The 27,924-nt window shown below is 42.6% G+C and overlaps 1 protein-coding gene across 2 annotated transcripts in view; it reads right to left on the reverse strand.

Moving 5' to 3' along the window:
- The window catches only part of LOC129817185 (kelch-like protein 29), a 369,971-nt gene that overhangs the window by 183,371 nt on the left and 158,676 nt on the right, over positions 1-27,924 (reverse strand). For both annotated transcript variants that reach the window (XM_055872179.1, XM_055872180.1), the window contains one exon: positions 25,078-25,395. In XM_055872179.1, coding sequence (XP_055728154.1) covers positions 25,078-25,353 — 276 coding nt within the window. In that variant the 5' untranslated portion in view covers positions 25,354-25,395. The remainder of the gene's footprint in view (positions 1-25,077; positions 25,396-27,924) is intronic.

Here is a 27,924-nt window from a genome sequence, read left to right on the forward strand (position 1 = left end):
GAATAATGTGCAAATATTGAACAATGCAGGTGTGCAAAGCTCTTAGAGACTTAGCCAGAAAGACTTACGGCTGTAATTGCTGCCAAAGGTGATTCTAACATGTATTGACTCAGGTGTTTGAATGCATATAAATATAAACACAACATGTAAAGTGTTGGTCCCATTTTTCCTGAGCTGAAATAAAATTTAAGGAACTCAGTTGTGTTGTGTGACAAAGCTGCTCATTTTAGAGTGACCTTTATTGTCCCCAGCACAAGGTGCACCTGTGTAATGATCATGCTGTTTAATCAGCTTCTTGATATGCCACACCTGTCAGGGGGATGGATTATCTGGGCAAAGCAGACATGCTCACTAACATGGATGTAAAGAAATGTATGCACAACATTTTAGAGGAATAAGCTTTTTGTGTGTATGGAACATTTCTGTGGTCTTTTATTTCAGCTCATGAAACCAACACTTTACATGTTGAGTTTATATTTTTGTTCAGTATAACTCTTTTGTCTTGTCCATTCACTCTCTGAATGGCACACATACACAATCCACGTCTCCATTATCTCAAGGCTTAAAAATCCTTCTTTAACCTGTCTCCTCCCCTTCGTCTACGCTGGTGACATCAATAAGGGATCGTAGCTTTCACCTGGATTCACCTGGTCAGTCTGTGTCAGGGATAGAGCAGGTGTTCCTAATGTTTTGTTCACTTCGTGTACATCAAACTGAAACCTGAAAATACAGGGTCACATTATTATTAATATAGTGTGTTAACGTGCAACAGTAACGTTCATTTCTGGAGTGTATACGGCGGTTTAGGCTGTGGGGCGCTGGGCTGAGCTGGGCTGTATGGCGGTTGGTTCGTGGCGCTACTGTGGTGCTCGTAATGAGAAACATCTAGCACTCGCTCATTTGTTAGCCGGAGTTAAGGTCAAACTGTAAAGCGCAGGATGATTGAGTCACCCCCAACGTCCCCATTGGAATTTGCATTTAAACATATATTATTTATTTATGTGCGCATTATTCAAATGACAGGCGGGCTGAGATATTCCCCTGAGCACAATGTACAGGTAGAGCAGACCCACAGTGGAAAGAGAGACAGAGAGAGAGAGGGAAAAGAGAACAAAAATAGGTAGAAAGGGATAGAGAAAGAACAAAAATAACTATTGTCTAAACTCACAGGAAATGTCCAACACTTTGTGCCATGAAAACTTTATTTCCCATCACCATGAATAGGTAGGAGCTCCAACTCCACATAACCTTCTGTAATAGTAGTTCTACGTTGAAACACTACATTCACCATAATCCCATTCCCGAGGGCAGTAGCAGACAGTGTAACCACATATGGGATTTTAAACAAATTAACAGCCCAATTATTTGCAACCCGCTGTAAATCAAATAACATGAGAATGTCTAATCCCAACACAGCATAGCATAAGTGTCCATTCTATTCCATCCATCATGGGGATTATAAACCAGCCCCCCATTACCATGAATCTATGGTTACCGACACACCACATATGGCTAACCATGCAGGTGTTTCCTGAACACCGTTTTAATTATGTCATTGTAATAAACACCAATATCACATCCATCATTCCACAGCCCTAACACTGGTTAACCTCGGAACACCTGCTGTTCTACTGCTCTGTTGCAACACGTTCTGTATGCCATGTTCCGCGTATTCCATGTGCGTCAAATGTTCTGTTCCACATGGGAAAGCACTGGTCCAAGCTGATCAAACACAGCACCCAGGCCACCGGGTCCTAGACTTCCTGACGGGCCAACGCCAGGTGGTGAAGGTCGGCAACAATACTTCTGCCACTATGATACTCAACACGTGGGCCCCATAGAGGTGCATGCTCAGCTCCTTCCTCTACTCCCTGTTCACCCAATCATCAAGTTTGCTGACAACACAACAATGTTAGGCCTGATTACCAACAACGACGAGTCAGCCTACAGAAAGGAGGTGGTGCCAGGAAAATAACCTTTCCCTCAACATCAACAAAACTAAGGAGCTGATCGTGGACTACAGGAAACGCCCCCATCCACATCGATATGGTCAAAAGCTTCAAGTTCCTGTGTGTGCACATCACTGAAGACCTGATATGGTCCCCTCACACCGACAGCGTGGTGAAGAAGGTGCAACAGTGCCTTTTCAACCTCAGGAGGCTGAGGAAATTTGGCTTGGTCTCTAAGACCCTCACAAACATCTACATATGCACCGTCGAGAGCATTCTGTCGGGCTGTATCACCACATGGAATGGCAACTGCACCGCCTGCAACCGCAGGGCTCTCCAGAGGGTGGCGCGATCAGCCCAATGCATGATCGGGGGAACACTGCCAGTCTGCACTCCACATCTACAGCATCTGGTGTCACGGGAGCATTGCATTTGGATTACCGTTGAAGTGCTATTTGGGTTAATTGGATTCGTTCCGACATTTCAAGATACATTTTTTTTAATTGTTATTTTGTTAATGTAATTGACATTTCACTGCATCGTTAGGAGCTAGTAACATACTGTAAGCATTTCGTTGCACCTGCTACAACATCTGCTAAACTGTTCATCTAAACTGCTAATCTGCTAAACAACCAATACACTTCGATTTGATAGCAGATCAACAAAATTTCCCGGTTTTACCAATTTGATTTCAGATTCTTATCCACGTTTCTCCAAACGTAAAATGTCAAACTTTCGGGTTCAGGTTTTGAATAGGGTTCAAACATTACGTTGAGGCATTCATTCTGAATGGTTAAGTTAACGGTTAAGGTTTGGGATAGGGTTAAAACAACAACAAAATAACGAGTGTCCACCACTGGGATTGAACATGCGGCCTTCGGATCCAGAGTAATGGGCATAACATCCATCCACCACTGCTGTCCACAACACCTTAGCAAAACCCAAGCCTACTTGATAGTAATAACACAGTTTAGTGGGCAGTTTTTGAAGGAATTTCTCGACGTCCTCAGGACATGGACAGGTGTCCAATTTTGAAGTCAATCTTGAGCGATTTCAGATACCAGCTCAGGGGGAGAAAAGAGCACACAGGCAATTGGATATCGATTCTGTCACCTGGAATTTTCACAAAGAAACTTCTCTGAAGCTTTGGGTGACGCCTGTTTTGTGCGCTCGCTCGGAAACTTGGCCAAGTCCACTGAAAATGTTTCAAAGGAGCGCGAGGCCTTGGCGGTTATATACTTTGAAAGAGAGTGCAGGCTATTTCACTCACCCTCCCCCCTTTTTCCAGGAAAATGAAAGGGTCAGTTGTTTTTGGTCTTGTTGCCAGGAGTCACCCTAAAGCATCCACAGTGACTCAGGTTCTATAATTGCTTGTTTAGTTGGCATAATCATTCACACAAATCTAGCTGAGGAAACATAAAAGCCAACAGCAAAACAAATTAGCCCAATTCTTGTGTAAAACAGATGCTCCGAGAACCCATAGCGCACCATGTCAAAAGTGTGAGACGTCTTGAAACAAAATGGGGGAGACACTACCATGATCAATCGTACCAGTGCATACATCAGACTATTCAGCCTAGTCAAATCTGAGTTCGGGGAAATGGTATCTAAATGCTATTTTCTAGCAACGTGACTGATGTTTTTAAATCTATGCATTCGCCATCAGATTTTGGTCAGACTTAAACTTAAACTTAAAGGGATAGTTCACCCAAATGACAAAATGACATATTGGTTTCCTTAACCTGTTTGACAGCAATCCATACTTTGGTTTAGTTTCCCTGGTACTCCACCATGCTATCCTTTGGGACTGATATTAGCATGTTTCGCGCAACATGTCCAAATCATCCGAAAAGTATCTAAAATTGACTGCGAAGCTCAGCAAGTCACTTATAGATGTTTTGAACATGTGTGAAAAATTCTAATATCAGTCTCATGACTTGAATTGGATTTGTGCCACAAAGGCAAAAGCATTAGCATGTGGAAACAGTGCCAGGGAAACTAAACCAAAGCATGGATTTCAGTCATACCTTGTCCATACACTGCTTACAGGGTAAGGAAACCAATGTAATTTTGTAATTTGGGTGAACTATGCCTTTAAAGAAAAGGAGGTTCTCTGAATGTCAACCCTTTCCACACGTACCTTTCTAAATGCCACCGTTCTCTAGTCTGCCCCCATGGAATAGGTGAGACAAAGAGGGAGAGAAGCTAGCGGAGGTGGGTGGAAGGGGGTGACAAAGAGGGCAAGAGAGAGAGATGGAGGTGGAGAGGGGTGACAGATAAGAGAGCAGAGAGCTTTCCCAGCCTGAGAAACCAAATTACATGCAGTCAGCTGGACTGAGCTTGGCGCAGCGGGAGTTCATTTTACACTTGAAGGGGGATAGCAGGGCTAAATGTGGGGCCTTGAAGGGCCCGAGAGCTGAGCCGCTCATTTGCTGATGCGCTCAATTACATAGATGAATGAATGGCAGACGAGATAGACGGATGGTTGGGAGAGGAACAGAGTCTGTGGTAACAGTGGTTATACTGAGATACAACCGACTTCAGAGTAGAACTGGCTTCCAATAATTACAAGAGAATCAATCAAATGTGTCTTACATAGTGCTTTAGACAGAAACTTGAGAGCATTTTATTCTCATTTCAGAAGATAAAATTAAGGTAGACAGAGTGTAAGAATAACTTACTCCTCTTTACTCTTACCCGCCCTTACTCTCCTTCCCCTACTTAATAATTATGGAGTAACAGGATAAGTGCCCCTAACCACTGGTTCAGGATCCGATATTTCTTGATCCTCCTAATAGTTACAGCTAGGATTCGGGCGAGAGTAATCTGATCCTAGATCTGTGGCTAACTTTGTATATAAATGGTTAAGGCAGCGTTTCCCAAACTCGGTCCTCAGGACCCAAGGTGTGCACGTTTTGCTTTTTGACCTTACACTACACAGCTGATTCAAATTATCAAAGCCTGATGATTAGTTGATTATTTGACTCAGCTGTGTAGTGCTAGGGCAAAAAAAACTAAACGTGCACCACTTCGGGTCCAGAGGACGGAGTTTGGGAAACCGTGTGTTAAGGTTATGATTAGGGGTAGAAATCAGATTCTGGATCTGTGGTTAAAGGGCAAGTCTCTTTAGTATCACAAAGACAGAATAGACTGCTGAATAAAGCTGAGCTCTGTCACCAACAACTAGAGACAGATACGCTGACTAGACCAGAAAGAATAAAGAACAAAAGGAACAATGACTTTTACAAACCATTTTTCAAAGTTCCATTAAGATAACACATTTTTTCAAGACAGACACAATGCATTCAATAGGCCTATGCTCTTGAACCGGACTTACAGTACCAGTCAAAAGTTTGGACTCAACTACTCATTCAAGGGTTTTTCTTTATTTTTACTATTTTCTACATTGTAGAATAATAGTGAAGACATCAAAACTATGAAATAACCCATATGGAATCATGTAGTAACCAAAAAAGTGTTAAACAAATCAACATTTTATAATTGAGATTCTTCAAAGTAGCCACCTGATGAATCCAAATTTGAGATTTTTGGTTCCAACCCGTGTCTTTGTGAGATGCAGAGTAGGTAAACGAATGATCTCCGCATGTGTGGTTCCCACCGTGAAGCATGGAGGAGGAGGTGTGATGGTGCTTTGCTGGTGACACTGTCAGTGATATATTTAGAATTCAAGGCACACACAGCATTCTGCAGTGATACGCCATCCCATCTGGTTTGCGCTTAGTGGGACTATCATTTGTTTTTCAACAGGACAATGACCCAAAACACCTCCAGGCAGTGTAAGGGCTATTTGACCAAGAAGGAAAGTGATAGAGTGCTGCATCAGATGACCTAGTCTCCACAATCACCCGACCTAAACCCAATTGAGATGGTTTGGGATGAGTTGGACCCGCAGAGTGAAGGAAAAGCAGCCAACAAGTACTCAGCATATGTGGGAACTGCTTCAAGATTGTTGGAAAAGCATTCCTCATGAAGATGGTTGAGAGAATGCCAAGAGTGTGACAATCTGTCATCAAGACAAAGGGTGGCTACTTTGAAGAATCTCAAATATAAAATGTTGATTTGTTTAACACTTTTTTGGTTACTACATGATTACATATGTGTTATTTCATAGTTATGTCTTCACTATTATTCAAAAATTGAGAAAATAGTAAAAAATTAAGAAAAACCCTTGAATGAGTAGGTGAGTCCAAACCTTTGACTGGTACTCTATGTAATCACGCACACAAGCCACATGTTGCAGTTTCTGCTTCATCAATGGTGTGTGATGGCAGAAGCATTAACTGATCTGCAAAGTGCAGCGGGTCAAGTTGAGGGGTCAAAGGATCATATTTAGACTAGATGCTCTCACTTCTGACCCTGACCCCTGAACCTATGATGGTGAGAAAGTGGTGAGGGGATGGCAAGGCTGTATAGTATTGACAAGGTCTAGGTCTCCAATTACACAATATTTCAAATAGTCCTAGCAGCCTATATGGGCTTTTATCAAAAGTAGTTCACTACATAGGGAATAGGGTGTGTATGCTCTGGTTAAAAGTAGAGCACTGACGTATACAGGAAAGACCAGGACACCTTCATTTTTCAATGTTTGAGAATTGCCGGAACAATTTGTCGATACTTATTTGAGATTTGAGCCCAATGTGTTCCCAGTCTGAGGAAACGACTAGAGGAACTCAAGTGATGTCGCCTGTGATCCCCCCCCCAGTGAGAGAGCGTCCTACATCCCGGCTGTCTTTCCGCCGTCACAGCTTCGCCCACCCCCGCTGCTCTCCGTCACCGCCGCGCTCTCTCATATTACATCTCTGCCACTCAGCACCAACAGATCAGCAATCCAATTTCACACACACCGCACACACACATAAACAGGGATGCTATGAAGATGACACAGAAACAAGGATCTACACTATGATAGGAAAAATGTTTGAAGTGTAGAGGAGGGAGGGAAAGAAAGTAGAGGAGAGATAGAAAGAGAGATAGGGGAACAGGGGAATAAGAGAAGTGGTTTCTATCATTGCATTACAGTAAAGGAAAGGACTGTCAGCTGTACTCTTATAGGGACGGAGGGGAGTAAACACACACAGCTATGTCTTACTATACTTGTGAGGACTTTTTTTTAAAGAGCCAACAATTGATTCCCATTCAAAATCCTATTTTCCCTAACCCCATCCCCTAACCTTAACCCTAAACTTAACCACTAAGCCTAAAATATACTTTTTACAAGTGAAGACCAGCAAAACATCCTCACTTCTAGACATTTTTGTTGGTTTACTATTCCTGTGAGGACTGACAAGTGTAGTAAAACATGTACACACACACATATATCCTGGACCTCTCAAGTCCTTCTTTCAACACAATCTACAGGCCATGTGATTGAAATGCAATGGAGAGAGAACAAAAGAGAGTTAAAGCAAGAGAGCCAGAGAGACCGAGAGAAAGGAAGCGAGCAAAAGAGACAGCACTTGTCTGATGCTGCCTTTGCCTTGTAAATACCCCTTTTGTTTATCCAGTGACATCATATTATCATCTGTGTTGGTCTCCATTCAGCCAGAGCCCACAGCAACAAAGGTCCTTCTATTGTACAGGGAGAGCCCATGTACAATATTGAATTACAACATTTTGTCTGCCCTTTCAATACCAGACAGAAAACGCATTGCGCCTTTCAATGCCACAGACAAAAAAAAAATGGCTAGTAATTGTGATCATAGAAAACATGCTCTATTATTTCTCATAATAGAGATTTCAATGTGATATCATATGACTGGTTATTAGAGCCGACCGCTAAACCTCCCCGTCTTTCTCCTCTCCCTTTTCTTCTCTCATCGTCTGCCCTCCTTTCGCCTTCTCTCCTGGTCTGCCATCTTCATCTCCCCTTCTTTCCTCTCCTCTCCCTGCCAACACCATAACACAGCCCTTAGCAAAGGCTACAGAAGCCAGACCAACCACACCACACCGCCAGAACCCTGACTGGGTTTTGAGGAGAAAATCGTTTCCGGTTATAGAACGAGAACGTCGAGGTTCTCCGCTTCTGTTTTCGGGAACGGATTAAAATCAAACTGTTTACTGCAGGAATCTAAACACAGACAGCGGAGAGGAGGACTTGGCTGGGGTGGATGGATGGAACGGAGTAGACAGGCGGCTAGACACAGACAGGGGAGAGATGGAAAGACAGAGACGGGCAGACAGACAAACAAACGTTTGTCTTTGGCACAGAAGGGCAGCTAGGATAAGACCATATTTACAGACTGGAATACAGTAACATCGTGCATCAAGGGAGAGGGATTTGGATTTGGTTGAACAAAGGCCATGGAGACCTCTGTCATGAGATTGACCAAGATGGCAGATGTCATCATCGTGACCTTGACCTAGCACTGTTTTCAATCAAAGCATCCCCCCCCCCCCCCCCTTTTTCAGAACCTGTTTCCAGTTTGCAAGGTCAGCAAGTTGGATTAAACCCACATAAAATATCGTAATAAAAATAATTATCAAAATCAAATCAGTAATTGTCATGATTTGAATAGAATCATGTATTTATTGTACTGTAGCTTCTTCTCATCAAACATTATTCAATCTTATCTTCTGTAGTTCATCAGACAGCCTGACAGTGGGCAGCACTGTGTGTCCGAGGTGTGAGCTTTAAGTAGCAGTAGTAGTACGTTTTAATGGTTTCTTGCAGTCAGACTGAATTGTACACCAATTTATAATCAAAAATAATTATCAAATAGTACAATTCAAAGTTTGGGGTCACTTAGAAATGTCCTGGTTTTTGAAAGAAAAGCACAATTTTTGTCCATTAAAATATCAAATTGATGGAGACGGCAGATTTTTTATGGAATATCTACATAGGCGTACAGAGGCCCATTATCAGCAACCATCACTCCTGTGTTCCAATGGCACGCTGTGTTAGCTAATCCAAGTTCATAATTTTAAAAGGCTAATTGATCATTAGAAAACCCTTTTGCAATTATGTTAGCACAGCTGAAAACTGTTGTCCTGATTAAAGAAGCAATAAAACTGACCTTCTTTAGACCAGTTGAGTATCTGGAGCATCAGCATATGGGTTCGATTACAGGCTCAAAATGGCCAGAAACAAAGACCTTTCTTCTCAAACTCGTCAGTCTATTCCATGCAAGAAATTGCCAAGAAACTTAAGATCTCGTACAACGATGTGTACTACTCCCTTCACAGAACAGCGCAAACTGTCTCTAACCAGAATAGAAAGAGGAGTGGGAGGCCCTGGTGCACAACTGAGCAAGAGGACAAGTACATTAGAGTGCCTAGTTTGAGAAACAGACACCTCACAAGTCCTCAACTGGCAGCTTCATTATATAGTACCTGCAAAACACCAGTCTCAACGTCAACAGTGAAGAGGCGACTCCGATGCTGGCATTCTAGGCAGAGTTGCAAAGAAAAAGACATATCTCAGACTGGCCAATAAAAAGGAAAGATTAAGTGACCCCAATCTTTTGAACGGTAGTGTATATATGAAACAACAATACTAGAACGACAAGGTTAAGGTGGCAGCTTTAGAAAATACATCTTTAGAGTTCTTAGAGAGACATTTCTAAGGCCCCCGGGCTATATGGTGTGTGCAATGATCAGTTTAGCAAAGTATGGAATGGGAGAGTTCTGATACAGGCCTGTGCGTGTCATGGGAGTGTTCAGTTTGTGGCTGTTTCGGGTTACTAATTGCTAATAAGGAACCGTGTTCCATACAGATCTAGTCATCATGGACCGTCTGGTTTGAATGGAGAATCTTAATGCTGTCCACATGCTGCAGCAAATGGAACGCTCCACATTTTAACACCCTGGGGCTATCGACCAGAGTAAACAGAGCGATCACTGGTCCTCCTCAACACTCAACTCTTTCCATGTGTCATCCTAACCACACATCTCAAATCAATCAACTAAAGATCCCGGCGATCCCGGAGCTCTTATTGTCCTGTTCTGGATGCCTGGGTGAGGATATCAGAGGATAAGACATGCATTTATGGTGATGTTTGTGTTTCTGAAAGATTATGGCGTCTCTCCTGCATGGCAAATTGAGAGGAAATATTTGTGGAAATGTTATAGTCAGGCTAATCCTCATCATATTCATAAGCAAGTTACCCCAAGAACCAAAAAGGTACATAACCGTCAGGAGAAAATATGGTTTAACTCAAATTCATTGAAACGTCAGACGCAATTCTTTACGTTTTAATGCCATACAGTGGTTCGTTCTCATATAAAGGATAGATTGAAGAAAAAAAAACATTTCATATGAGTGCGTTGCCAAGCTATTTCTCTGGGGACCGGAATAGAGATCCCTGAGTATTCTGTACTCTGAAGGTTGCCTTCATTCAGACTGACACGCATTGATCAGCCGGACAGCATAAAGAGAGAGAAGTGTTCTGCTCCGCTCCGCAACAGTGGGAGATCCATTGGCCTATCATGCAATTCATGGATAATGCATGTCCCGCAAAACAAAGCTTTGGTGAGGAGCTTCGCCATGTCTATGGATTTTGCCATCGTTCGTGTAGACATTGAAATGTAAAACTAAGAGGGAAAAGTGAGGTAGAGGTAGAAAGACGGAGGGGAAACACAGGGGTGCCAAGACTCTGACTGTCGAAAATACTTTTAGGTTTAACGTAATCAACATATGAATAGTAAATTAAGCTTCAAGGTTACGCCGTTAAAAATGGGGGAATAGGATTCCTCTCCAACCATTAATATTTATAGAATAAGAGGCTGTAAATTTCCTCCAGAAATGGCCATGCTGTGCCCTGTGAAGTACATTACTAGCAATTCAATTCAAGATAATTTACTGGTATGAAAAGGGTGAGAACTTCAATTGCCAAAGCAAACTGTGACCGTAATAGGACCTGCAATAAGATAGCGTCAACAGCAACACAAAGACTATAGCCTATTCACACTCTGTACACTTAACGATTTTGTCAAATACAGACGTCCATGATACATCATGCTTTCAACATGCGTTGATTCAGCTAGTTTGTGTTTACCGCTACAGTTTATTTCAGGCCAGGAAAAGCTTTGCCCCAGATAAGAAATGAATCCACCATAAATATTTCCAAATGTCATTATAAGCATATGTGAATACAACACTTTACTATTTGTTTTCTAGCCAGGTGGATATCACATTCAGCAATAATGAGAGACAGGTTTCCCTAATAGAAACACAAAGATTTTCCATTTAAAAAAAAAAAAAAAATCTGTTTTTAAACCAAGGACAAATAAATATAAGGAATTTGTAAGTCCAGGTCAAGAGAAATAGTACAGTGTCTTTCACAATGATAAAGCAACAGTGAATCAGAATAAGACAAACTAATTACTATTCAGACATTCAACCCAACAAGAAATCAGTGTGATATTAAAGATATCATTTATCAAAGCTGCATGTGAGAGAGGCAGGAGCTGTGTAATAATATTTATGCAAGTCATGAATCAATATATCTTCCTCAGTTGAATGGCTGTTCAGCTCGTGGCAGTTTCCATAGGGAAGCTGGTTTCTATTTAACCACCTCATGGTGAGCCTGTGTGCTTCAGAAATGAAAAGCTTCATCTTATCTGTGCTAGATCTTCCATCATTTGAAGGAACTATTGTAGTGGATTTCCTTTTTTATCTGCGCCTAATTCAGAAGCTAGTCTCACCCGCCATTCCTGTCTCTCCCTCTTTCTTTTTCCTTTCTTTTCAGTTTCCCTGGTGGGAGTCTCTTTAAACTTTAATCATCTCACTTTCAGTACATTTCACTGCAACCTCGCAGCAAGGTTATCACATTTTTCCCCCCCAAAATTAAATCTCTCTCTTTGCTCTCGCCGTATCCTCAATAAAGGTGCTGTGATTTCATCATTCATATCTTCTTATTGGCCGGTTCTATTCTGTGTTTTTCCTACATCGGTATTGAGACACAGGCAGGGTTTATATTATAAAATACACCTGCCAGCCACAGTCAAGGATATGTCTGTGCAAGGAGATGCTAGAGAATAGAAGGAACCCTGATGTGTTCAACTCAAAGGTGATACAGAGTACTGTTTTCAATTTACTTTCAGCTACTAGTACCGTATTGAAAAGGGAGTGGCTCTTGATCCATGACCAGATTTTTCTCTTCTGAGGCTCCCTATCCGCGAGTCCGCAAACTCTCTCAGTATCTCCTGGACTGGGCTAACTGAATAGTTGAATATCAGAAAGTTGCAATGTCACAAAGCAAAAACAAACAAACAAAACAACAATAGCCTGTACAAATGTAAAACATATATATACACTGCTCAAAAAAATAAAGGGAACACTTAAACAACACAATGTAACTCCAAGTCAATCACACTTCTGTGAAATCAAACTGTCCACTTAGGAAGCAAAACTGATTGACAATAAATTTCACATGCTGTTGTGCAAATGGAATAGACAACAGGTGGAAATTATAGGCAATTAGCAAGACACCCCCAATAAAGGAGTGGTTCTGCAGGTGGTGACCACAGACAACTTCTCAGTTCCTATGCTTCCTGGCTGATGTTTTGGTCACTTTTGAATGCTGGCGGTGCTTTCACTCTAGTGATAGCATGAGACGGAGTCTACAACCCACACAAATGGCTCAGGTAGTGCAGCTCATCCAGGATGGCATGTGCATGTGTCTGCTCAAACGGTCAGAAACAGACTCCATGAGGGTGTCCACAGGTGGGGGTTGTGCTTACAGCCCAACACCGTGCAGGACGTTTGGCATTTGCCAGAGAACACCAAGATTGGCAAATTCGCCACTGGCGCCCTGTGCTCTTCACAGATGAAAGCAGGTTCACACTGAGCACGTGACAGATGTGACAGTGTCTGGAGACGCCGTGGAGAACCTTCTGCTGCCTGCAACATCCTCCAGGATGACCGGTTTGGCGGTGGGTCAGTCATGGTGTGGGGTGGCATTTCTTTGGGGGGCCGCACAGCCCTCCATGTGCTCGCCAGAGGTAGCCTGACTGCCATTAGGTACCGAGATGAGATCCTCAGACCCCTTGTGAGACCATATGCTGGTGCGGTTGGCCCTGGGTTCCTCCTAATGCAAGACAATGCTAGACCTCATGTGGCTGGAGTGTGTCAGCAGTTCCTGCAAGAGGAAGGCATTGATGCTATGGACTGGCCCGCCCGTTCCCCAGACCTGAATCCAATTGAGCACATCTGGGACATCATGTCTCGCTCCATCCACCAACGCCACATTGCACCACAGACTGTCCAGGAGTTGGCGGATGCTTTAGTCCAGGTCTGCCTCAGGAGACCATCCGCCACCTCATCAGGAGCATGCCCAGGCGTTGTGGGGAGGTCTTACAGGCACGTGGAGGCCACACACACTACTGAGCCTCATTTTGACTTGTTTTAAGGACATTACATCAAAGTTGGATCAGCCTGTAGTGTGGTTTTCCACTTTAATTTTGAGTGTGACTCCAAATCCAGACCTCCATTTGTTGATAAATTTGATTTCCATTGAACATTTTTGTGTGATTTTGTTGTCAGCACATTCAACTATGTAAAGAAACAAGTATTTAATAAGAATATTTAATTCATTCAGATCTAGGATGTGTTATTTTAGTGTTCCCTTTATTTTTTTGAGCAGTATATATATATATATATATATATATATATATATATATATATATATATATATATATATATATATATGTGTGCTTTTTCAGCACTACACCACGAGAAGCAACAGGTCATATTGTCACTATTAGCTAACTAGCTCATTAGTGATGCTAGCTAGCAAATTAGCAAGCTAAAGGTATCTAGCTGGCTAGCGAGCAGGCCTAAGTAGACTATTTAATCTCCCTAGCCAACAAGTTTCATCAGTCTCAGGCATTGGACTAAAAGTTTGCTAGGGGTTACTTAGCTAGATAGCTAACATAATTCACAAGCTACAAATCACTAACAACGCAACTAGCTAGCTAGCTAATGACAATAACAGCTGTTGCTAGTTGTGGGGTACTGCAAACTTCAAAACCACGTAAGTGATTTAATTTTTTAGACATTTGTACTTTGCTAATTTATTTGTACATTGCTAATTTATTATTTTGGGCATTTAACTATGCAATTAACCCGGTACAGGTTCTGAAAATATACCTGTCTCAAGTTTCCACAAGATACTGTGAGAATTTGCGGACTCACTCCCAATTTAAACATGTCCCCTATCATATGATGGCATTACCTTTTCTGCCTTCCAAATCGCCCTGTCCATGTCTCTACTACGACAGTGTGGATTCGGGCCCTGTTTGCTGTGTTATGTTCAGTGTTGCTAACACCACAAGTTCTCATGCTTTTCAAACAATAGTTTCTTCCAGGGAGGCAGCCTATTTTAGGCCTACTACAGTGGACGTCTTAACATGGCCACAGAGTAATTACGGTAGAGAATGAATGGGTTATTGTGAACTTTCTCTCCTTGTTGACGAGCGGTGTCAGAGAGAGGCAGTTGCCTCCTGCTGTGTTGTAGATAGCATGTTGCATCACAACCAGGGGGGGGGGGGGGGGGGGGGGTCTGCTGCTCCCAGCACTGAAGTACCAAACCTGCCCTGCTGCCAATCAATGATATACAAGGGGAGTTAGCACTGCTCTGCCACTGTGTGAGGAGGACACACATTTTCATGTGTACAAGGTATGGCATTCTATTCATGTTGCTTTTACTGGTTAGTCTATATTAAATATCACCTTTCTATAAACCAGGATGTTCCGTTAAGATTTAAAATATATATTTTTAAAGGTGACCTGCCAATGCTGCAAGACGAAATAAAAGTTCCTTCAGAAACTATTCATTCCACTTGACTTTTTACACATTTTATGGTGTTACAGCCTGAATTTAAAATGGGTTGGTGGTAAGGGTAGGTAGCAACACATCTGCCACGCTGATCCTCAACACGGGGGCCCCTCAGGGGTGCGTGGCCAAGCACGACTCCAACACCATCATTAAGTTTGCCAATGACACAACAGTGGTAGGCCTGATCACCGACAACGATGATACAGCCTATGGCAACTGGTATGGCAACTGCTCGACCTCCAACCGCATGGCACGACAGAGGGTAGTGCGAACGGCCCAGTACATCACTGGGGCCAAGCTTCCTGCCATCCAGGACCTCTATTCCAGGCTGTGTCAGAGGAAGGCCCCAAAAATTGGCAAAGACTTCAGCCACCCTAGTCATAGACTGTTCTCTCTGCTACCGCACAGCAAGCGGTACCGGAACACCACGTCTAGGTCAAAAAGGCTTCTTAACAGCTTCTACCCTCAAGCCATAAGACTCCTGAACAGGTAATCAAATGGCTATCCAGACTATTGGCATTGTCCACCCCCCACCCCTATTTTTACACTGCTGCTACGCTCTGTTTATTATCTATGCATAGTCACTTTACCTCTACCTACATGTACATATTACCTCAGTTACCTCGACTAACTGGTGCCCCCACACATTGACTCTGTACCGGCACCACCTCTATATAGACTCGCTACTGTTATTTTATTGTTGCTCCTTTTTTTTTAAACTTCAGTTTATTTTAGTAAATACTTTAACCCTTTTTTTTCTTAAAACTGCATTGTTGGTTAAGGGTTTGTAAAGTAAGCATTTCACTGTAAGGTATTCGGCGCATGTGACAAATACAATTTTATTTGATTAAATTGAGATATTGTTTTTGTTACTGGCCTATACATATTACCCCATAATGTGCAAATGGAATTATGGAGTTTTTCAAAAATTTTATAATTATTTTTTACATATTGTGGAATAAGTCAAAGGGGATGAATACTTTCTAAAGGCAATGTACTGTGTTTGTCTCAGATACAGTGAGCTCCAAAAGTATTGAGACCGTGATCTTTTTGTTGTTGTTTTGCTTCCGTACTTTGCATTTGAAATGACACAGTGACTATGTGGTTAAAGTGCAGACTGTCAGCTTTAATGTGAGGGTATTTTCCTCCATATTGGGTGAACCATTTAGAAATGACAGAACTTTATGTGCATAGTCCCCCATTTTTCGGGGACAAATTCACTTATATGTGTATTAAAGTAGTAAAAGTGAAGTATTTGCTCCCATATTCATAGAACACAACGACTACATCAAGCTTGTGACATTTGTTGGATACATTTGCTGTTTGTTTTGATTATGTTTCAGATGATTTTGTTTGTCTATAATTTAGAATTTATAAAAATCTATCATTTTCTCACTCATCATTATTCAGGACGCATTCAGGATTATCCATAATCACGCTAGCGTCCACGTGAATGTAGAAGTGTTTAGAAACATATTGTATTCTTATTTAAAACAAAAGTGACTCCAAAATGACACAATACATCATTTACCATTCATTTCTATTGGGTACAAAATAATCGGAAATTTAAAAAAACATGAGCTGCGCACATCCATAAAAATGATTTTGTGTGGCGGTGCTGACTAACGACGAATAAACTATAAACTATAAAAAATAAAGAGTTGCACACACCATAAACATCAACTCCCAGTCATTTATTGGGTAAAACACCAACGTTTTAGCATCACAGTGCCTTCTTCAATCTGAAATACAACCAAAACAAACATAAAATGTAGAGTCACAAGCTTGATGTAGTCATTGCGTGCTATGAATAATGGACCAAATACTGAACATTTTACTACTTTACTACACATATTTGTGAATTTGTCCCAATACCTTTGGTCTCCTAAAATGGGGGGACAATGAACAAAAAGGGCTGTAATTTCTAAACTGTTCAGCCGATATGGGTGAAAATACTTAAATTAAAAAATGTAATCAAATCCAAAGTGCTGGAGTACAAAGCCAAAACAACAGAAAATGTGTCACTGTCCCAACACTTTCGGAGATCACTGTATGTGGGAAAGATTACCACTAATTGTATAGTGTACACTTGACAGAGAGAATCAATTTTCTGTGTGTGGGTGCTGTATATTACAAAATCAATAATAGGACTATTAATAATACAACAATAATACCACAGCCCGTATTGCCACTTTCTAACTGTCCATCTGAACAGAAAACCAGTATAAAATAGAACAGAAAACCAGTATAAAATGGAACAGAAAATTCAGTAAGAAATTAAACATAGTAGAAATGGAACAGAAAGCTAGTAGCAATGGAACAGAAAGCCAGTAGCAATGGAACAGAAAGCCAGTAGCAATGGAACAGAAAGCCAGTAGCAATGGAACAGAAAGCCAGTAGCAATGGAACAGAAAGCCAGTAGCAATGGAACAAAGTAGCAATGGAACAGAAAGCCAGTAGCAATGGAACAGAAAGCCAGTAGCAATGGAACAGAAAGCCAGTAGCAATGGAACAGAAAGCCAGTAGCAATGGAACAGAAAGCCAGTAGCAATGGAACAGAAAGCCAGTAGCAATGGAACAGAAAGCCAGTAGCAATGGAACAGAAAGCCAGTAGCAATGGAACAGAAAGCCAGTAGCAATGGAACAGAAAGCCAGTAGCAATGGAACAGAAAGCCAGTAGCAATGGAACAGAAAGCCAGTAGAAATGGAACAGAAAGCCAGTAGCAATGGAACAGAAAGCCAGTAGCAATGGAACAGAAAGCCAGTAGCAATGGAACAGAAAGCCAGTAGCAATGGAACAGAAAGCCAGTAGCAATGGAACAGAAAGCCAGTAGCAATGGAACAGAAAGCCAGTAGCAATGGAACAGAAAGCCAGTAGCAATGGAACAGAAAGCCAGTAGCAATGGAACAGAAAGCCAGTAGCAATGGAACAGAAAGCCAGTAGCAATGGAACAGAAAGCCAGTAGCAATGGAACAAAAAGCCAGTAGCAATGGAACAGAAAGCCAGTAGCAATGGAACAGAAAGCCAGTAGCAATGGAACAGAAAGCCAGTAGAAATGGAACAGAAAGCCAGTAGAAATGGAACAGAAAGCCAGTAGCAATGGAACAGAAAGCCAGTAGCAATGGAACAGAAAGCCAGTAGCAATGGAACAGAAAGCCAGTAGCAATGGAACAGAAAGCCAGTAGCAATGGAACAGAAAGCCAGTAGCAATGGAACAGAAAGCCAGTAGCAATGGAACAGAAAGCCAGTAGCAATGGAACAGAAAGCCAGTAGCAATGGAACAGAAAGCCAGTAGAAATGGAACAGAAAGCCAGTAGAAATGGAACAGAAAGCCAGTAGAAATGGAACAGAAAGCCAGTAGAAATTGAACTTAAGAACCAGTAGAAATGCATTAGAAAACATATATTTTTTTAAATAACAGAAAACCTTTTGCAATGGAACAGAAAACCAGTCAAATGTAGGTTTTATATTGTGGTGCTGAAGAGGTTAAACACATTAATCAGGGAACAGGGATTAGCCTGTGAAACTAGGGCATTAGAGCTCTAGATCCTGAAATACACAGCATGTATCAATCGGTGATCCAACCAACCATGGGGAAGAGATTTCTCTGGAATATACAGTTTAGCGTCGACAAATTAAATTGATCCATCCAACATGGCCTGGCTTTAAACCTGATAACACCCTCACAAATACCAAATAACATTCTGATAAAAAAGACCAAAAGACCAAATATCATTCTGAAAATAAAAACACCTAAGAACATTCTATAGAAAAATCTGTACATAAATGTTTACCTCTAGCTAAAGGCCAACACCTCTTCTACAAAGCAGGTTAAATTGTCCATCTTTCCTGTTAAGGTAATTAGGCCTACTTCCTGAATCTATAAAAGTGAATGGCCTGTGTTAGTCAGTCCCTGACCCAAATAAACCCTGATTGCCGCGCTGCTTTCTCTTTGACTAAAACGACCCAGCGAGAGCCCTTACACGCTTTTCATCACCTGAAAACAGAAATAGTGTTGTGGTGTCAACGGCCAAGGATTCATCTGTATAAACAGACCCAGGCGCTGGAAACAAAGTGAAAATACATACAAATTCATTGAGAAGGGGAAAAAAACGTGCTTGGATAAATAAGGTAGATCATTTAGAAGTGCTCTCCTACCCTCAGTGTAGTGCGGTGTTCCACGTGGCTAGCTGTACATCATGATGGACATCGTGCCCAGATGGTACGCTTCCAGTCTCGGCACACGGCGCTTCATCACGCCTTGCTAACGCACAGACAGACGTGCAAACCAGGGAAGCCGACACGTGCGTTTATTTCATAGCTAGCTAAAGATGATACACACAGGCCCGCAAATACCAAATACACACATGCAAGCACTCATACTGTCTAAATATACTGTACCCTCACACACGCACACACACACAATGGCAAAGCTCACAGGCCCACACACACCCAATCCACAGGCCCATGTACACACACCCAGCCCACACACCCACGGGTTGGGCAATGTCAACCTTTGCCCAATTGGGATTATGTACCCATAAAACATTGTGATATATGATGGTATAGGCCCCTATTGGCCGACCGTACCTACTGCACGGAATTGAATGCTACAACTGGATGAATCATGGTGAAAGATAATGTTGTTGAAAGCCTGGGCAGAGGCTAAGTGCAGGCAAACATTTCCTGATATACCTTTCTGGTGGAGGAGCTTCAGCGTGGAACAGGTTTGTGTGTGTGTGTGTGTGTGTGTGTGTGTGTGTGTGTGTGTGTGTGTGTGTGTGTGTGTGTGTGTGTGTGTGTGTGTGTGTGTGTGTGTGTGTGTGTGTGTGTGTGTGTGTGTGTGTGTGTGTGTGTGTGTGTGTGTGTGTGTGTGTGTGTGTGTGTGCGTGCGCGTGCGTGTGTGTGTGTGTCCCTCACACATGATGGAGCCGTGACAGTCTGATGAGGAACTGTCTTACCGTAATGAATTAGGTTATAAAGCATGAGCTGGACAGAAGCAGTCTACAGTCTTCAGAACTGGATAATAGTGGCTTTATTTGCATCAGTAAATAAATATTATTATCGGTTTCATAAAGCTGTGATTGAGAATAGCCTATGTCTAAGCTTAGGCTATGAACTTTCATTATTTTTATTTTTTGAAAGTGTCTACTTTAAGACAACACCTTCTTAGGCTAGAACATACCTAACTTGTCTAAAAGCTTTATGACAGGATTAGTAGGAGAATAGGTTATTGGCCCTTTGGTTTTCCTGGCGCACATGGATAATGTCTTTCTTAATAAGCTTAAACTACATTTTTCTTTAGGCTATTGCAACCTGGTCTCAGAGCATGCTCTGTATGCCCTAGGCGGCTGGCCCTCGCTACATGTTCGTCGTCAGACCCACTGGCTCCAGGTCATCTACAAGGCTATGCTAGGTAAAGTGCCGCCTTATCTCAGTTCACTGGTCACGATGGCTACACCCACCCGTAGCACGCGCTCCAGCAGGTGTATCTCACTGATCATCCCTAAAGCCAAAACCTCATTTGGACGCCTTTCCTTCCAGTTCTCTGCTGCCTGCGACTGGAACGAATTGCAAAAATCTCTGAAGTTGGAGACTTTTATCTCCCTCAACAACTTTAAAAATCTGCTATCCGAGCAGCTAACCGATCGCTGCAGCTGTACATAGTCCATCTGTAAACTACCCACCCAATTTACCTACCTCACCCCCATACTGCTTTTATTTATTTACTTTTCTGCTCTTTTGCACACCAGTATCTCTTCTTGCACATGATCATCTGATGATTTATCACTCCAGTGTTAATCTGCTAAATTGTAATTATTCGATTTATTGCCTACCTCATGCCTTTTGCACACATTGTATATAGATTCTCTTTTTTCTACCATGTTATTGACTGTTTATTGTTTACTCCATGTGTAACTGTGTTGTTGTCTGTTCACACTGCTATGCTTTATCTTGGCCAGGTCGCAGTTGCAAATGAGAACTTGTTCTCAACTAGCCTACCTGGTTAAATAAAGGTGAAATAAAAAAATAAAGAAAAAATTTCATATTATTCTGTATGTTTATCCGGGATTCTCCATTTAGTACTGTATGATATGTTTTGTTTGATATGGCTACATAAGGCAAAAAACAAAAAAAGAGGGTGGTTGGTCGTGGTGGATGGCTGGGCGTATAATGTGAACCTCTAGCAACGCTAAGGTGGAGAGTTCAAATCTCATCATGGACAACTTTACATAGTCCCCTAATTTGCAAACTTCCAACTACTTTTTAGCTACTTTACAACTACTTAGCATGTTAGCTAACCCTTAACCAGTCACCTAACCTTAACCCTTTTAGCTAATCCTTCCCCAAACCTTAACCCTTTGACCTAACTCCTAAACTTAACCACAACACCTAGCTAACATTAGCGAGCTAGCTAGAATTCCTAACAAATCATATATTTCGTAAATTCGTAACATATTGTACATTTGGCAAATTTGTAACATATTTTACATTTTGCAAATTCGTAACATATGTCACAAATTACAATTCATACGAAATTGGTGATGGACATCCAAAAATTAATACATACCATATTAAACGTATCATACTAAATGGAGTGTTCGGATTTGTATAAAGAATAATACGAAAAGACTAGGTTGGCTATTGATATTGTTTGTTCTCTCTCATTATTAGTCCCTTGGCTACCTTGTGTTTTTAAGCTATTCAAAACAACTTTTTGAGATGGAACTCCGTTAGATTCATTGTTTGAACGGGAGAAATCCTTGTGTAAAAATGATGAAAGCGTACGCCTATAAACCAAAGTCATATTCATAGCCTATCGAATGGAGAGAGACGGGACTATAGGCTACATTTCTTTTAAACAGCTAGACACAAGATAGTTAAGAAGTGTCCGTAGTAAAAATATGTTAAAAAATATATATATATGGTTTAGTCTATAGTCCAGGGATCATCAACTAAATGCAGCCGCGGGCCGATTTGTTCTTGAGCAGATGGTCGGGGGGCCTGAACATAAATACAAATAATTTGTAGATGGCAGATACAGTATAATGTTTGACTAAAACATAACAATTTCACGATCAAGTTTCGCTTTATTGTACGTGGGAATTATTGGGACCAGATTTTTCAAAATTAAAAACGCTTGGAGTTGATTTCCTGGTGTTTTTAGACTATTATGATCAACAATAATACATTAAAAAAAAAAAAAAAAAAAATTGTTAAGAAATCTTGGGGGGCCAAATAAAACCACCGCCAGTTGGTGAACACTACTATCGTCTAAGGCCCATGCATCAGAGAGAACGTGAGCGAGAAAGTTTTCTGACTGGACATTTTGCGCTGCTTTGGTGGAATTCTCCACTCTGTTTGGCCTACATTCCTCTCATGTGTTCTGTATATAACATATTTATTGTAATAGGCTATAGAAAATAGGAATCGGCAAATTACTCAGAATGTCACTTGTGTGCTGCCCTGCTATGTGCTGCGAGACTCCGTTCTTTACTGTGCGGTGCCAGTCACGTTCAAATACGCTAACCCATTGTCTCTCACATCACAACGCCGTCACCATCGACGATGTCGATCAGTCATCGTTATCGCCCAAACTCAACACACACGCACTGAGAACAGCTGAGAGACGTCCTCACAGCATACATCAATACAGCCTGTCAGGTCTTAAAGGGATACTTCGGGATACTTTGGGCAATGACGCCCCTTATCTACTTCTCCAGAGCATGCACGCTGTTCCCATAGGTTTCCAGTCATGGCGCTAACGCAAGTTAGCAACTTCCTTCAAATGGCACGCAGACATCAAAATGGTATCCACGAGTTCATCGGACTCTGGGGATGTAGATAAATGGCTTAATTGGCAACATTCCAAAGTATCCCTTTCAGTGAGCAACGGGCTAGCGCCAGGACAGAGAACCAACAGCATCCCTCTGCCTGACAAACACGCACAAACTGCTGGACAGATAGACTGAGAGACTCAGAGCAGAGCTGCTTTGATGGCAGATGACAATGGGAGAGAGGTGGCTCTAAGTGCTGTGGATGTCCATTGTGTGTGTCTGTGTTCCATTAGGCCATTATTAAACATCAGCTTATGCCTCTAGGTGTTTCCTGTTTAAAGACATGCTCCGGATGGCGACGAGTAAGTCTTTTTTTTTAAAACCTCCCGCTTCGGGCTGAATGTGTCAATGTGTAGTTCATACATGCATAATCTATGAGCGGAATTACTGTTTTACTCCAAAAGCCACAAAATCCCTCGTTTGAAAGCGACTGTTTACCAGAAACTGTGCAGCGCCATTTCCCCTACATTTCTCCCACGTGGCTCAGCCCCCTAGCAATTAAAGTTCCAGCCCCTCGCCATGAGTGACAGCTAGTAAGATACACACACAGCAGAGAATCTCGACATATGCGACATAGTATGTATGCAATTTTCGGGGATCACAAATGTATAAAAATGTACGGGAGAATCTCTTTAAATGATGCTATTCTTTATGCTGCTAGAAAAGGTTACAACGAAGTGTCGAAGACAACACACAGGAGAGAGTTAAACCCCTGACTAAACACTAGCAGACAGGCCAGCATCTGGTGGAGGTTCGCTCACACACCCCACCCCCCTAACACACACACTGATTATCAACCGTCCATGTATCTGACACACATGTCAGACCAGCCGAGCTACTGAAGCTATATGCATGGCAGCCATATTGAGTGGTCCTAATCACATTGGCAGCCATTGACTGATGACAATAGCCATGGTGGGAGAGGGTGGCTGCTGAGAGTTCTGTTCCGGATACATGTCATTATTCAGCAGACAAAAAGAGGCCACTTGGCTGCCGGAGGAGATTTTACATTTCTGTGGTCAGAGAGTTCTCTCAACCATCTAATGATGCTCACTTAGCAGCAGCATTACTGCAGTCTTGTTTACCACTACTGCCTGGCAGAGGAGACAGAGAGACAGAGACAGAGAGAGAGAAAGAGAGAGAAAGAGAGACAGAGAGAGAGAGACAGAGACAGACAGAGAGAGAGACAGAGAGCGAATGAGATAATGTGGGGGGAAAGAAAGAGAAGGAGAAAACAAAGCCCATGTAATGGTAACGGAGTGATGTGGGGGTGAGAGAGGTGGAGAGAAGCTCAGGCCCTGTGGAGTTAAATGAAAGAAAAGTGATGTGATATTGCGGGAAAAAGTTAGAGGAAGATGAATGGTGGTGGAACTAGCAGAGCCAGGAGAAGGGATGAGGCTTGGTTTTCTAACTTCATTTGGTGAAGCTGCCTCAGAGTATCTAGGTAACTCCTTGGGCTACAGGAGAGAAGAGAAAACTCACAGTGAACTCACTGCAGAAAAGTAAACGTAAGAGGTCAAATTTCAAAGTGGTACTAGGGCGTAGAACTTTTCAGATTCCAGTTTTGAGTAAAGGTTGGGGATTTCAATGAAAAAGAGCTAGCAGAAAAACAGCTATCAGGGGGAAAAGACAAAAACACGACAGGATCTTTTTTACTTTGTCCAATGAAGTTCATCATAGTGTAAGTTTATAATAAGTATTCCATATTTTGGAAAGCATGTGCCTGTAAAACCCTGTCCAAGCTTAGAGCTCTGTAAGCACCTACAGCTTGGCCACATCACAACTGCTGCCTCAGGTAATTTACATAATGAGAGGAGAAAATTAGTGAGGAGGAGAAAAGAGGGAACAAGCCAGCCATTTGGCAGAGAGTGAGAGAGAGAGTGAGAGTGAGAGACAGAGATACAGAGACAGAGAGACAGAGAGAGAGACAGAGACAGAGAGACAGAGAGACAGAGAGACAGAGAGACAGAGAGACAGAGAGAGAGAGACAGAGAGAGAGAGACAGAGATACAGAGACAGAGACAGAGAGAGAGAGACAGAGAGAGAGAGACAGAGATACAGAGACAGAGACAGAGAGAGAGAGACAGAGAGAGAGAGACAGAGAGAGAGAGACAGAGAGAGAGAGACAGAGAGAGAGAGACAGAGAGAGAGACAGAGATACAGAGACAGAGAGAGAAAGACAGAGACAGAGAGACAGAGACAGAGATACAGAGACAGAGAGAGATACAGAGACAGAGAGAGATACAGAGACAGAGAGATACAGAGACAGAGAGACAGAGACAGAGACAGAGAGAGAGAGGACGCGGCTAAACGGTTTGGCGGGATTGAGATGAGAAGAGTTGTAGAGTGGAGGGAGAGAGGGAGGGAGAAAGAAAGAGATTTGCATGGAGAGAATGGTAGGAGTTGGAGAGCAGAGCCAGAGTGTATAATGAGGAGGGAGGTAAATGGTTTTGGCGTGGACGGAGAGAGAAAGAGGACCCGTGTGTTCTTACCTTGGCAGCACCAGCGGCCGTGACTGGGACCCCTCCTTGACGCTTGACAACCATGTCACCACCACTCGATGTCGTCACGGCAACCGTAACCGGGGTTGGCAGGAGGGAAGGGATGACGGGCAGTGGGAGGAGTCCCGGGCGGTTGTTACCATTGACGGCTGGGCAGCTGTTATTGGCTCCCGATCCGTTGAGGAGGCCAGCCGGACGGATGATGTCCCGCCTCTCCCACGGCATCCCCCTGTACTCCCTCTCGAAGCGGTTGTGGTGACGTGACATCACTTCCTCTTCCTTTCAGAGGAGACGATGACGGGGGCACGCCTGGAGAAGAGGGGGGGGGGATTGTTATGATCAATATGATTATTTATACAAGTAATAATGCCTCAATTTCAGCTGATCAATCCGTTACCAATATTCTGGCCTGATGTTGTACAGCTATAAAATCAGTCACGATACCGCGCCATTTCAGAGAGTCGTGTCGCGTACGTGTGAACGCTCTTCCAGTAACATCTGTTCCCCGCCAACTGACTGACAGGAGAAACACACTGCGTCTCATAACATACACGCCTGTTTAAAACGCACTGCAGCTCGTTAGCGGAATCTAACAGCCGTTCTCCCAGGTCTTAACGAGACGATAACATACAGAACAGAAATGAGCATCACCATAACAGGATCTATAAAAAACTGGAAAAAACTTCACTTTTAATGGACTAATTGGGTTTGGTTAAATAAAAGTCAAACAAAATGGCCATTGACTACAGCCAGACAATACATAATTATTTTCATATTGTCTCGAGGATAGCTATGGATATAGCCTGACCTGGAGCACATGCAGTGTTGTAAAGTACTTTAAAGTACCACTTACGTAAGTAGTTGTTTGGGGTATCCTTTTTTGACAACTTTTACTTTTTCTCCACTACATTCCAGGAAAAAATGATGTACTTTCTACTCCCATACATTTTCCCTGACACCCAAAAGTACTCATTTCGAATGGTTAGCAAGGCAGGAATATTGTCCAATTCACGCACTTATCAAGAGAACATCTCTGGTCATCCGTACTGCTTCTGATCTGGCGAACTTACTAGACATAAATGCTTCATTTTTAAATGATAGTAAAAATGAAGTGCGACTATCCTTAAATAAAAAAACTAGAAAACTGTGCAGTCTGATTTGCTTAGTATGAATGTGAAATGATTTATACTTTTACTTTTGATTCTTAAGATTTTGGCTATTACATTTAGTTTAACACTTACTTCACGACTTTCACTTGAGTCCTTTTCTATTAAGGTATCTTTACTTCTACTCAAGTATGCCTAGTTAAATAAAGGATCAATAAGAATAAATAAATAAATAAATAAAAGTATGACAATTGGGTACTTTTTCCACCACTGAGGTCATCACTGAATTGTCTTGTGGCTTAATACCCACGCTACTACTCACAGTTGAAGTCGGAAGTTTACATACACCTTAGCCAAATAAATTTAAGCTCGGTTTTTCACAATTCCTGACATTTAATCCTAGTAAAAATTCCCTGTCTTAGGTCAGTTAGGATCAACACTTTATTTTAAGTTTGTGAAATGTCAGAATATTGGGTAGGAAGAAGGATTTATTTCAGCTTTTATTTATTTCATCACATTCCCAGTGGGTCAGAAGTTAACATACACTCAAATAGTATTTCGTAGCATTGCCTTTAAATTGTTTAACTTAAGTCAAACGATAATAAGCTACAACCCACACAAGTGGCTCAGGTAGTGCAGCTCATCCAGGTTGGCACATCAATGCGAGCTGTAGCAAGAAGGTTTGCTGTGTCTGTCAGCGTAGTGTCCAGAGCATGGAGGCGCTACCAGGAGACAGGCCAGTACATCAGGAGACGTGGAGGAGGCCGTAGGAGGGCCACAACCCAGCAGCAGGACCGCTACCTCCGCCTTTGAGCAGGAGGAGCACTGCCAGAGCCCTGCAAAATGACCTCCAGCAGGCCACAAATGCGCATGTGTCAGCATATGGTCTCACAAGGGCTCTGAGGATCTCATCTCGGTACCTAATGGCAGTCAAGCTACCTCTGGCGAGCATATGGAGGGCTGTGCGGCCCCACAAAGAAATGCCACCCCACACCATGACTGACCCACCGCCAAACCGGTCATGCTGGAGGATGTTGCAGGCAGCAGAACGTTCTCCACGGCTTCTCCAGACTCTGTCACGTCTGTCACATGTGCTCAGTGTGAACCTGCTTTCATCTGTGAAGAGCACAGGGCGCCAGTGGCGAATTTGCCAATCTTGGTGTTCTCTGGCAAATGCCAAACGTCCTGCACGGTGTTGGGCTGTAAGCACAACCCCCACCTGTGGACGTCGGGCCCTCATACCACCCTCATGGAGTCTGTTTCTGACCGTTTGAGCAGACACATGCACATTTGTGGCCTGCTGGAGGTCATTTTGCAGGGCTCTGGCGGTGCTCCTCCTGCTCAAAGGCGGAGGTAGCGGTCCTGCTGCTGGGTTGTTGCCCTCCTACGGCCTCCTCCACGTCTCCTGATGTACTGGCCTGTCTCCAGAGCATGGAGGCGCTACCAGGACACTACGCTGACAGACACAGCAAACCTTCTTGCCACAGCTCGCATTGATGTGCCATCCTGGATGAGCTGCACTACCTGAGCCACTTGTGTGGGTTGTAGACTCCGTCTCATGCTACCACTAGAGTGAGAGCACCGCCAGCATTCAAAAGTGACCAAAACATCAGCCAGGAAGCATAGGAACTGAGAAGTGGTCTGTGGTCACCACCTGCAGAATCACTCCTTTATTGGGAGTGTCTTGCTAATTGCCTATAATTTCCACCTTTTGTCTATTCCATTTGCACAA

The sequence above is a fragment of the Salvelinus fontinalis genome, chromosome 20, assembly GCF_029448725.1.
Source record: "Salvelinus fontinalis isolate EN_2023a chromosome 20, ASM2944872v1, whole genome shotgun sequence".
Classification (NCBI taxonomy): domain Eukaryota; kingdom Metazoa; phylum Chordata; class Actinopteri; order Salmoniformes; family Salmonidae; genus Salvelinus; species Salvelinus fontinalis.